Source organism: Teleopsis dalmanni, chromosome 1 (assembly GCF_002237135.1).
Source record: "Teleopsis dalmanni isolate 2A chromosome 1, ASM223713v2, whole genome shotgun sequence".
Lineage (NCBI taxonomy): Eukaryota > Metazoa > Arthropoda > Insecta > Diptera > Diopsidae > Teleopsis > Teleopsis dalmanni.
In genome coordinates this window covers 178916756-178929033 of record NC_051846.1, presented here as the reverse complement: position 1 = coordinate 178929033, position 12278 = coordinate 178916756, and the positions used below count along the sequence as shown (strand labels likewise).

Genomic DNA, 12278 nt, shown 5'->3' with positions numbered 1-12278 from the left:
TATTTTTTAACGGACAGGAAATATATTTCAAGTACAATCTTTTCAAGTGTCATTGCCCAGACTTTTTTATATAATATTGCGAAATAATATAATTTATGATTTAAATCATTTTTGTTTTTAAGTGTAATTACAGTAGAGTAAACTAATAATTGAACTGTTTTTAGTCAGACAAATGTTATAATAATAATTTAAATAATTATGTTTTGTTTAAATATAATTTTTAATTTTTTTATAATTTACAATTTTTTTTTAAATATATGCATATTTTTTATATTACAAGTTATGCCTATAATAGTATCTTCATGAGTTCTATATCAAAACGTTTAAAATTTTATAGAGTCAAGTCTTATAAAACACTCTGTGTACTCAGTTTTTAGTTCAGTTCAGTATAAATTTATATATAGTGTGACAGTCAAACTTCCATAACTCGAACTTCTATAATTCGAAATTTCTATAACCCGACCTAAATAGAGTGCAACATGATTTAGAGACCAAATTACATACAATTCTTTAACTCAAAGTCTCCATAAGTGGACCCTTTACTTTGCAAAATGGTACTTCGAGTTATGGAAGTTGGATTGTACATTGTATAAATATAAATTTTGTATATATATTGATTTAATGGCATGTAACTCCAATTATGGTTCTATAGCTTACATTTTAAAAATCAAAACTTCTCAATTTCTTCTTTTCTATAATTTCCCTTTTTATATGGATAAACCAAATAATATATTTTTTAAATATATGAATAATCTGACCGTGTGATTTCTAATGTACACAAAGCATACAAAACTGCCAACGAAATTGATAATATCAATTTTATAAGGCAGGGACTTTCTGATACTTCCGGAAAACAAATTTATTTAGTAAAAATTTTTTGATTAAAGTTAACAACGATATGTTCATCCTCGAAATTATTGACAAGTACGAAGTTAGTGTTGCTTTTGGTTGGCAGTTGGAGGAAAAAGATGCATTGAAAGGCTTTCCACTGTCTGCAGTGGAGTAATCAAGCTGAAGGAGAACTAACCGCACTTGATGTACGACACTAGAGAAGTTTGTATGCAGTAGAAGCGTTTGGGCGGAAATTCTGCGTTAGACCAAAACCCGATAACAGTTTGTTATGGCTAAATAAGTGAGACAGTAAGATTATAATAATTAGAAGGCTCTGTGTGAAATAAGTTTGCATTTATAATGATACAATTGTTTTAGATTTAACTCAAATAAGAAGTATATATAATAAGTAACTGAAAAAAAATTACAAATAGAAAATAATTGAATATTATATAAATAGCTATTGTGCGTAAAGGTTAATCAAGGTTTCCATAAGCAAAAGTAAAAAGTTTCTTTATTATTTATATTTAAATTTCGAACATTAATTAAAAAATTCAATTTAATTATACAATTTTATTGCATTTAACGGGTTAGTCCCTTTTCTATATTTCTTTAATTTAATTAAATTTTCTTTATTAAAATTTTATTGTGTTTTTATCTTGCATCAAAAATTAAGTAACTGCACTTATCAATTACTATAATAACAATACTATAGTAAAGCGAAAAATATTAATAAATTCACAACAAAAAATTATATTAACAAAAAAGTGTTTTTATCTAGTCGGATTAAATACGAAGATTAAAACAAATAGAAACTTAATGCCGCTTATCTATAAGCAATTAAGATTGTTATATTCTATATATATTGTATTATGCTTTTATAACTCCTTCAGATTTTATTAAAAATTGTAAAGTTTTCCATTAAGACTTTCATACTTTCATTTCAGGAAGATATTTCACTTATTAAATCTATCAAAATTAACATTTTCACACTATTAAAGATCCGTATCGATGTACTTATATGGTATAATTAATTCTTTGTATTATAGCATTTTATAAACTATCGATTTTTAAACATTTTTAATGATATGCTAAAATGTGTAACTAACTAAGTGTTAAACATCTAAATTTTAGTGACTTTCATTTTTGCTTACTTAGTATTCGGTATTTTTCTTTGGTTATTAAAAAGTTAATTTGACAATCTGTCGTTATGAGACAAATTCAGTGATTTTATGCGAAAATTGAATAAATGTTTAATGAATTTTTATATCTAGTGACATGTAATAACACAATTTTTCACTGTTTAACTAATAGATAGTATTTCTTGTTAAGCTGAAAGATGGCATCTCCATACGATGAACAATTATTTATTCTCCTCCATTGTTTTAGTTTTCCAGAAAGTGACGACATATATGTTAAATTGTCACTTAAAAGAGCAATTTATTAAATTTTGTTTTATAATATCTTTTATAATACTGTTTATATATAAAACTATTAAATATTGAAGTCAATTTTCTAATAATAGGGTATCGTCATGTTTCTTTAACAAATCTCCTTAATAAATCGTCGGTTTCGATTGGTAAATCTGAGGTCGTTTTTTCAATCGAAATGCTCTTTTAATGCACTTTTAGTAGTACAATTTTCGTTTTCAGTTGATAAATCTTAGGCGAAATGTATAACACTTGAGATTAATTTATAATAATCTAGATATTTTGCCAGAGTAGCAAGGTTACCATAAAATTAACAGCTGATTTATATAACTCAACAAATAGAGTATTATTTGGTTCGACGTATGTATTTATTAAAAATATAAATGTCCACCAACACTATTACAAAAATATTAGATTATTCTAAAAACATTCGATTGGGCGACAAAATTTGACAGATCAAGAGTAAATCTAGATTGAATCCAGATTTACCAATCGGAAATTCCATATGTTCCTATTTGTTTTAGAAAGTAAAATTCTTCTTATATTAACTTCTAATTCCTTATTTCTAATTTCTTTATAAATTTTTGTTAGTTGTTAGGTTAGTTGGATATCTATTCTGTTTTATATATATATTCCAATATATTTTCAATGTAAGACTGCAGGGTCACCTTCCTTAATTAACTGTTCCAGCTAAATGAATATTTCAAAAAATTCTTTCAAACTATTTATTTATATTTGTATATTTATCTTTTATCTTAAATAAACCTATTAGATTTTTTTATAATTAATGGTCGTATATACTACCAATATTTTTCGTCAACTTAATTACTAATCTATCGGAAAGAATATCCATTTGATCTATAAAACTGTAGAAAAATAATAATATTAGGTATAACATAAAAAATACTGGCAGTTTTTTGTGATTCGATGTACCACTGGTACCTATATATAGGGCAACACTAATCCGATTATGTTAAAAGAACATGCGCTTCAAAGGTGACATTTAAGTTTAATTTTTTTTCTAAAGAACTCGTGTGATTCATTGCTCGTATGAAAATTTATATTGCTTTGAAAATGAGTAAAATATCTGAAGAAATGAAGAAAACGTGATACTTTACAAACAACTGACCAAAGTATGGTTCATTTTCTCTGGTTTTTAAAAAAGTCATTAAAAAATCAATGAAATTTTTTAACTGATACAGCATGGGTGATATGCAAGCTGCCAGGTGATAGCTATGGCACTAGACATCAATTACATGACACTTTTGAATTTATTTAAAAAGTACAGGCTGACAGGAAAGTCACTGAAAATAGTTTTGTCAAGCTTTCCGTCGATAAACCACAAAAGTTCTAAATTGATTATGAAACTATCTGAAAAATGGCAAAAGATCATAAATAATAATTGCCAATTTATACTTGGTTAAAATTGATTCATTAATTATTATTATTAAATTATCCGCAAGAATTTTATTTAAAAAAAATACAGATTTTTTTTATCATACAATGTATACTCTCGGCTGTTAATGTTATTGCCTTAGTAAATCTTAATAGTTTTATGTATAATTCCATGATTGTAGATTGGTGCTTAGGAGTTGAAAATACTCAGCTCATAAATAAAACTTTTAGTTATTTCCATTATTTCCGTCATAAAAATATAATATTTATGAAATATATAAATATTAATATTATAATAATAATAATTTTTAAAGTTTTTATTAGTGTTGCCGGAAAAAGTTAAGCAACTTATAATGACAAAGAAACTATTTTTTAAAATTTAGAGCATTTTAGAATAGCAAAAAAAGAAAGGTCAAACACAAAAATTTATTTAATTTATTGAAATGAGTACCAAGTACTCATTATCAGTGGTCTTAGGAATAATCAAATTTTGAATTTCATTAGTTTATAGTCCGTCTATAATTTGTTTGAACTGCAAGTGCCAGGCTTAGAACTCGTGCCTGTCAAATTAGAAGCGATGAGTAATCGTGTTTATCCACAAGTAAGCCTGGTCCACAGCGTTGCAAGGTCAGCCAAAATTTTAATAAATTAAATAAATTTTTGTGTTTATTCGTTCTTTCTTTGCTATTCGAAAACCCTCGAAATAATAATAATATATATAATAATAATATAAATAATAATAATATAAATAATAATAATATAAATAATAATAATATAAATAATAATATAATAATAATGATAATATAAATAATAAATAAATAAATATTAATGTGTGTTAAACTATTTTGTGTAATATTATTTCTGTAGATAGATTTGAGTGTCATCGTAAACAATTAAATATATTATTTGTTTTATAAATAATTTTAATTTATTTTTATTTAAATAAATGCTAATAAGCATATTAATGCTGATGTGAGTAAACACATTTGTTATTAAAATGCTAATATTTATAATTATTAAAATAATAAGCAGTAATTTTGTTTTAAGTTCTCTCATCGTAGGCAGTTACATACATAAATTAAACATAAATCAGTTAAGTTAAGCTGAGTTTAACTAAGCTTAGTTCAGATAGATGGTTTTGTACTCTTCTTCTTTGGTTTCTTTGCAATTCCAATGGCGCTCTTGCATACATTTTCAGCATATTGTGCTCTTCAGCACGTACAAGTCTCGTACGAGTATGTGGCTAAATGGTTTTAGCCGCTATTGCGGATGGTACCTCTGTGTTTTAGCCAACTCATTACGGTGAAGCAGCGTGTGTGTATGATCGAACAGAGTTACGCTCGGCCACTTTTATGACCGGTTGAGTGCTCAGTGAAATGGTCAACTGATCACTTTAGACTTTTCATGTTTTCAGTTGAAAAAAATATGCGCAACTGTGTTTACAAGCTGCGGAAAACATTATTAAGTGATTTCTAAAACCAACGAGTGCACTAGAGAGGATGATGTTTAGATAAAAAACTAACGAATAAAAAATATCTTATGTTTTTGTTGAAATTGGAAATGAAATTTTGAAATGAAAATTTGAGTTGCTGTTGTGCAGGCATTTCACTATTTCTTCATACGATTTCGGTTTTTGCAACAAAATTCATAAATTATTTGCGCTAACGTATATAACTGATATCAGCAGTTGAGTTTGCTTTATAAAAATGTAAATGTTGTTACTACAGTTAACTTTGTGTATTAACTGTTAAACGATATTAGTGAAATTTTGCTCATAATAGCAAGAACCGAATCCGGTTGTGATATGTTGCTAGAAACTTGTGAAGTATCAGATCCTTGCTAATTAGAAATGTACTGCATTGGTTAGAATTCAATATGAAATGTTAAGTATTTGAAGCTGAAAAGTGTATGTGCAATCTGAAGCGAAATATTTGTGATAAATGAAACTGCTATAAATCTCAAGTGTTATTGGACTTGACCGACTTATTAATACAGTGTAAATACAACTTAAGTCATTTTATTGCCGTCTAGTAATTGCAATAAAGAAAAATATCTTAGAAATAAGTAAGTGAGCAACATAAAAACATTGTTGGCAGTTGGCAGTTGGCATTGTCGTTGGTTGCGCTGTGTGTGAACTGTTAAATGTGTTTGATCGGTGTTAATTAATGCAATAACTTTCACTTGTCACTGTTGTTGGCTAAATATGATATATACATTGTGTATATATATACATATAACTAACTATAGATGTCTCAAAACAAATGTATAAGTAAATAAATAATATATTATTAATTCATTGCATTGTTTAAAATGAAAATATTTGTTTGCATTGAATTACAATGACTTTGATTGATTTGTTCATAGTGCTTTGATATAAAAATAAAGAACTAAGGAAAGAGTCTAAAATGTCAGAAAGTGTACGTTCAGGTAAATCGTCAGTACAATCTTCTGGTACTACTTCTACATCCTCAAAATCGCGTTGTTCTGCTGTGAGCAATTCAAAGAGTGATAGTAGCAGTGGCATAAGTAGCACTCGAAGTGGACATACAACACCACTCAAATTTACAAGTATTGTCAATAAAGTGGAATCGCTGATTAGTAAAATGCATAATGACAAACAGCATGGCACTAAACGCACACCCAACCACATAGATGATATGCACGGCTCCAGTAAATGTTGCACCACAACTAAATCAAATGAGAGACATCGTTGCAGAATCACAACTGTTGGCAGTGGCGCTGATGTTGAGACAAATATGGAAATGGAAAGTGTCATTTGCAGCGAATGTAAACGTTATGACACTCCACACATAAAACAGGCTGCTTCATTAGACTCACTAAACAACTTGACTGATATTGATAGTTTTGAGGGAAATGATATTATTTATACAGATTCTGATGATGCCGAAATTGCGCACATAACTGGTACAACAGCGGTGCAAGTGCATCGTCGTAGTGATTTGGATCAATTGACTGATGAAACGATACGTGAATTTAATGAGCAATGCTCTTCGCTAAGTCATGATATGGATTTTGAAAATGTATGGAGCACAGAAGAGGATGATCATAAGTGTTGTATTGAACCATGTTGTATGGGTACTACTCAACAAGAGACTAATGAACAAAATAATGTGCAGGAGGTACCAATTAAACAATTTAATCAGAAAAATCAATCAACTGTTTATAAAATTGCTAATAGCCAAAGAGAAAGAGAAAAAGCTAATAATATTAATAATTCTAATAATGTGAGTAGTAGTAATAATCATAATAATATTAATAATGAACATTTACAAAAACAGAATATTTCAAGAAGTAATGATATGCAAAACGATTTTGAGCATATCGAACAAGAAAAGTGCAATATTATCCAAAATACAAATCAAAATGATGAAAATAATTTTTATGATATGAAGAATTTAATGAATAATAATCACAACAACAATAATTGTAATAGTAACAGTATCATCAACAATAATAATTACAACAATAACGGCTATAATATCTATGGAAGTTGCTTTAATAATAACAACAATACTAACAACAACAACAACAACAACAACAACTGTAATAACAGTTTAAGTAATGTTGGTAACTATATTAATGGTTCACTTAACACTGGAAAGGTACGTCGCACTAGCATAGCCAGTAGCGGTTCTGTGGGACGTATGGAAACGATACTGGAAGAACCAACCGAGTGTAAAATATCTGTTAAAGAGATATTGGCACGTTTTGAAAATATGTCTGAGGTAATTTAATTATTTTTTTCATAATTTTCATATGAAATTTATGCTTGCCTAATAAACACAAATAATGAAATCACTAAAATTTTCAATTAAATTTATAAACACACACGGAAAAGTACATTAAGGAATTTATGTTAATGTATTTAACTATATATTATATGGAATGTTAGTGCATATATTAAGTATCTTAAGTATCTTGTAATGCACAAGAAAATATGGAATATTGCAATTAAAGTAAATTGGTTGCAACAGTACGGAAAGATTTCATTTGAAAAGATATTATAATAGTAATAAAGTCTTAGGTGAAGATGAGTGTGGCAAACAATAAAGAAATAATTACTTACGGTTTATATAAATAGAAAAAACAAACTATTTCATAGTTTCTTAAAAGTATAATTATAAACGGGTATATATTAAATATTATATAAACAAAAGAAATGTATATAAATATGAAAATATTATATGTATTTTTAAATATTTAAAAATAAATGCATATAATTTTTAAGTTAGTTTTTTGTATCTTCTGTTAACCTTCCACAATTATAAAATTTAATTTAAATTTACTTATATTATATTCTAAAGATCTTATATCTTAAACTACAATGCATTTCTTGTTAGTTAGTTCAATGCAATTAAATTTTTTTTTTATAAAGAATAAATTTTCGCATCACTTTTACAAGGAATGTAAACAGATTATAACTTCAATAATATTTAATAAATATATTAAAATAATATATTAAAATAAAATATATTAAAATAAAATATATATATTTTTTATATAGTATTAGTTTGCTAATTTTGCTAAGTACTAGTAGACTACAGCGTAGCTAACATTTAAATAAAAATGTAAATGTTGTTACTACAGTTAACTTTGTGTATTAACTGTTAAACGATATTAGTGAAATTTTGCTCATAATAGCAAGAACCGAATCCGGTTGTGATATGTTGCTAGAAACTTGTGAAGTATCAGATCCTTGCTAATTAGAAATGTACTGCATTGGTTAGAATTCAATATGAAATGTTAAGTATTTGAAGCTGAAAAGTGTATGTGCAATCTGAAGCGAAATATTTGTGATAAATGAAACTGCTATAAATCTCAAGTGTTATTGGACTTGACCGACTTATTAATACAGTGTAAATACAACTTAAGTCATTTTATTGCCGTCTAGTAATTGCAATAAAGAAAAATATCTTAGAAATAAGTAAGTGAGCAACATAAAAACATTGTTGGCAGTTGGCAGTTGGCATTGTCGTTGGCTGCGCTGTGTGTGAACTGTTAAATGTGTTTGATCGGTGTTAATTAATGCAATAACTTTCACTTGTCACTGTTGTTGGCTAAATATGATATATACATTGTGTATATATATACATATAACTAACTATAGATGTCTCAAAACAAATGTATAAGTAAATAAATAATATATTATTAATTCATTGCATTGTTTAAAATGAAAATATTTGTTTGCATTGAATTACAATGACTTTGATTGATTTGTTCATAGTGCTTTGATATAAAAATAAAGAACTAAGGAAAGAGTCTAAAATGTCAGAAAGTGTACGTTCAGGTAAATCGTCAGTACAATCTTCTGGTACTACTTCTACATCCTCAAAATCGCGTTGTTCTGCTGTGAGCAACTCAAAGAGTGATAGTAGCAGTGGCATAAGTAGCACTCGAAGTGGACATACAACACCACTCAAATTTACAAGTATTGTCAATAAAGTGGAATCGCTGATTAGTAAAATGCATAATGACAAACAGCATGGCACTAAACGCACACCCAACCACATAGATGATATGCACGGCTCCAGTAAATGTTGCACCACAACTAAATCAAATGAGAGACATCGTTGCAGAATCACAACTGTTGGCAGTGGCGCTGATGTTGAGACAAATATGGAAATGGAAAGTGTCATTTGCAGCGAATGTAAACGTTATGACACTCCACACATAAAACAGGCTGCTTCATTAGACTCACTAAACAACTTGACTGATATTGATAGTTTTGAGGGAAATGATATTATTTATACAGATTCTGATGATGCCGAAATTGCGCACATAACTGGTACAACAGCGGTGCAAGTGCATCGTCGTAGTGATTTGGATCAATTGACTGATGAAACGATACGTGAATTTAATGAGCAATGCTCTTCGCTAAGTCATGATATGGATTTTGAAAATGTATGGAGCACAGAAGAGGATGATCATAAGTGTTGTATTGAACCATGTTGTATGGGTACTACTCAACAAGAGACTAATGAACAAAATAATGTGCAGGAGGTACCAATTAAACAATTTAATCAGAAAAATCAATCAACTGTTTATAAAATTGCTAATAGCCAAAGAGAAAGAGAAAAAGCTAATAATATTAATAATTCTAATAATGTGAGTAGTAGTAATAATCATAATAATATTAATAATGAACATTTACAAAAACAGAATATTTCAAGAAGTAATGATATGCAAAACGATTTTGAGCATATCGAACAAGAAAAGTGCAATATTATCCAAAATACAAATCAAAATGATGAAAATAATTTTTATGATATGAAGAATTTAATGAATAATAATCACAACAACAATAATTGTAATAGTAACAGTATCATCAACAATAATAATTACAACAATAACGGCTATAATATCTATGGAAGTTGCTTTAATAATAACAACAATACTAACAACAACAACAACAACAACAACAACTGTAATAACAGTTTAAGTAATGTTGGTAACTATATTAATGGTTCACTTAACACTGGAAAGGTACGTCGCACTAGCATAGCCAGTAGCGGTTCTGTGGGACGTATGGAAACGATACTGGAAGAACCAACCGAGTGTAAAATATCTGTTAAAGAGATATTGGCACGTTTTGAAAATATGTCTGAGGTAATTTAATTATATTTTTCATAATTTTCATATGAAATTTATGCTTGCCTAATAAACACAAATAATGAAATCACTAAAATTTTCAATTAAATTTATAAACACACACGGAAAAGTACATTAAGGAATTTATGTTAATGTATTTAACTATATATTATATGGAATGTTAGTGCATATATTAAGTATCTTAAGTATCTTGTAATGCACAAGAAAATATGGAATATTGCAATTAAAGTAAATTGGTTGCAACAGTACGGAAAGATTTCATTTGAAAAGATATTATAATAGTAATAAAGTCTTAGGTGAAGATGAGTGTGGCAAACAATAAAGAAATAATTACTTACGGTTTATATAAATAGAAAAAACAAACTATTTCATAGTTTCTTAAAAGTATAATTATAAACGGGTATATATTAAATATTATATAAACAAAAGAAATGTATATAAATATGAAAATATTATATGTATTTTTAAATATTTAAAAATAAATGCATATAATTTTTAAGTTAGTTTTTTGTATCTTCTGTTAACCTTCCACAATTATAAAATTTAATTTAAATTTACTTATATTATATTCTAAAGATCTTATATCTTAAACTACAATGCATTTCTTGTTAGTTAGTTCAATGCAATTAAATTTTTTTTTTATAAAGAATAAATTTTCGCATCACTTTTACAAGGAATGTAAACAGATTATAACTTCAATAATATTTAATAAATATATTAAAATAATATATTAAAATAAAATATATTAAAATAAAATATATATATTTTTTATATAGTATTAGTTTGCTAATTTTGCTAAGTACTAGTAGACTACAGCGTAGCTAACATTTAGAAAGCATATTTGTTAACTTCTATAATAATCTTCATAACTTCAAATAATTTAAGACTCATAAAATAAATTGCAAAATCATATAAATATTTATAGCAAAACATAATTATTATTATTATTAAGTAATGCAATCCTTTTTTGAAGCCAAGGCTTTTCTACATTTTAAGGTTGTTTCCTATACTCTCGAATTTATTCATCAATAATTTATTTTTGACTTAAAAAAAATATTTACTTATAATCTTTTAGTATAACGAACACATTCCTAACGTTATATACGAAAGTAATTGAATCATAGATTGTGAATGTTGTATTGTTAACATTTAAATTAAACTAAATTAAATTTATATCCATAACGATGTAAAACCCTTCACTCAGATACATTTGTGAAGTGAAGCAAACATTAATTGAAGAATCAATTAACGATACTAAAAAGTCTTTTTTAATTAATGACAGTGATCCTAGTATTATACTTAGCACTATTGGCTCATTATGTTGTTTTTTTTTTATTTAGGGCCATGTTATGCAATGTAAATTACAAATTTAAGAATCAGAGAAACTTTGATTAAATTTTAGTCACGGTGACGAAACTTTCTCTCCCACAACACATTGGTCAAAACATTCCTATAAAGTGGTAAAAATTAGAATTTCTGCCATTTAGAAACAAATATGAATTTTTTTTATCGATATGCTCACATATCTATACAAAAGGTTTTACCTTTCTAATTTAGGTAATTTATTTAAGCAATTTAGATAATAATTGACAATTTTGATTGGACTGTTTAACTGATTTTATGATTATTACCAGAGAAGCTTAAAACTATTGTAATCTTTCATCATATCAGAGTCTACATAATATGATTTTTAATCAATTTTAATACTCCAAATAGTCATATATATCATAGCCTTTAAATAAAACATTTATTTAGAACGGTTCTAACAGTAATGAAGAAACAGCAACAAAAATTTGATTAAAATTTGATTTTATTGAAATTTGGTTGATTATACAACACTGTTTTGAGTATTGTCAAGTACTCATCATCAGTGATCCTAGAAAATGTTCGAATATTTATTTGATAAGTTTATAATCCGTATATAATTTGTTGGAGTGCAACAATCTTAAACTAATTAACTAATTATATAAAAATTGGACTATTTTCTAAAAT

At 26.9% G+C, this 12278-nt stretch overlaps 2 protein-coding genes across 2 annotated transcripts; both read left to right on the top strand.

Moving 5' to 3' along the window:
- Positions 1–6061: 6061 nt before the first annotated feature.
- On the top strand, positions 6062–7411 carry LOC119666808 (AP2/ERF domain-containing protein PFD0985w-like). Its single transcript, XM_038076087.1, has 2 exons — positions 6062–7011; positions 7231–7411. Exons 1-2 carry the CDS (start codon positions 6062–6064, stop codon positions 7409–7411), a joined length of 1131 nt encoding a protein of 376 aa, XP_037932015.1.
- Positions 7412–8942: 1531 nt separating this feature from the next.
- Positions 8943–10292, top strand: LOC119666807 (AP2/ERF domain-containing protein PFD0985w-like). The gene is made up of 2 exons (XM_038076085.1): positions 8943–9892; positions 10112–10292. Exons 1-2 carry the CDS (start codon positions 8943–8945, stop codon positions 10290–10292), a joined length of 1131 nt encoding a protein of 376 aa, XP_037932013.1.
- Positions 10293–12278: the final 1986 nt, after the last annotated feature.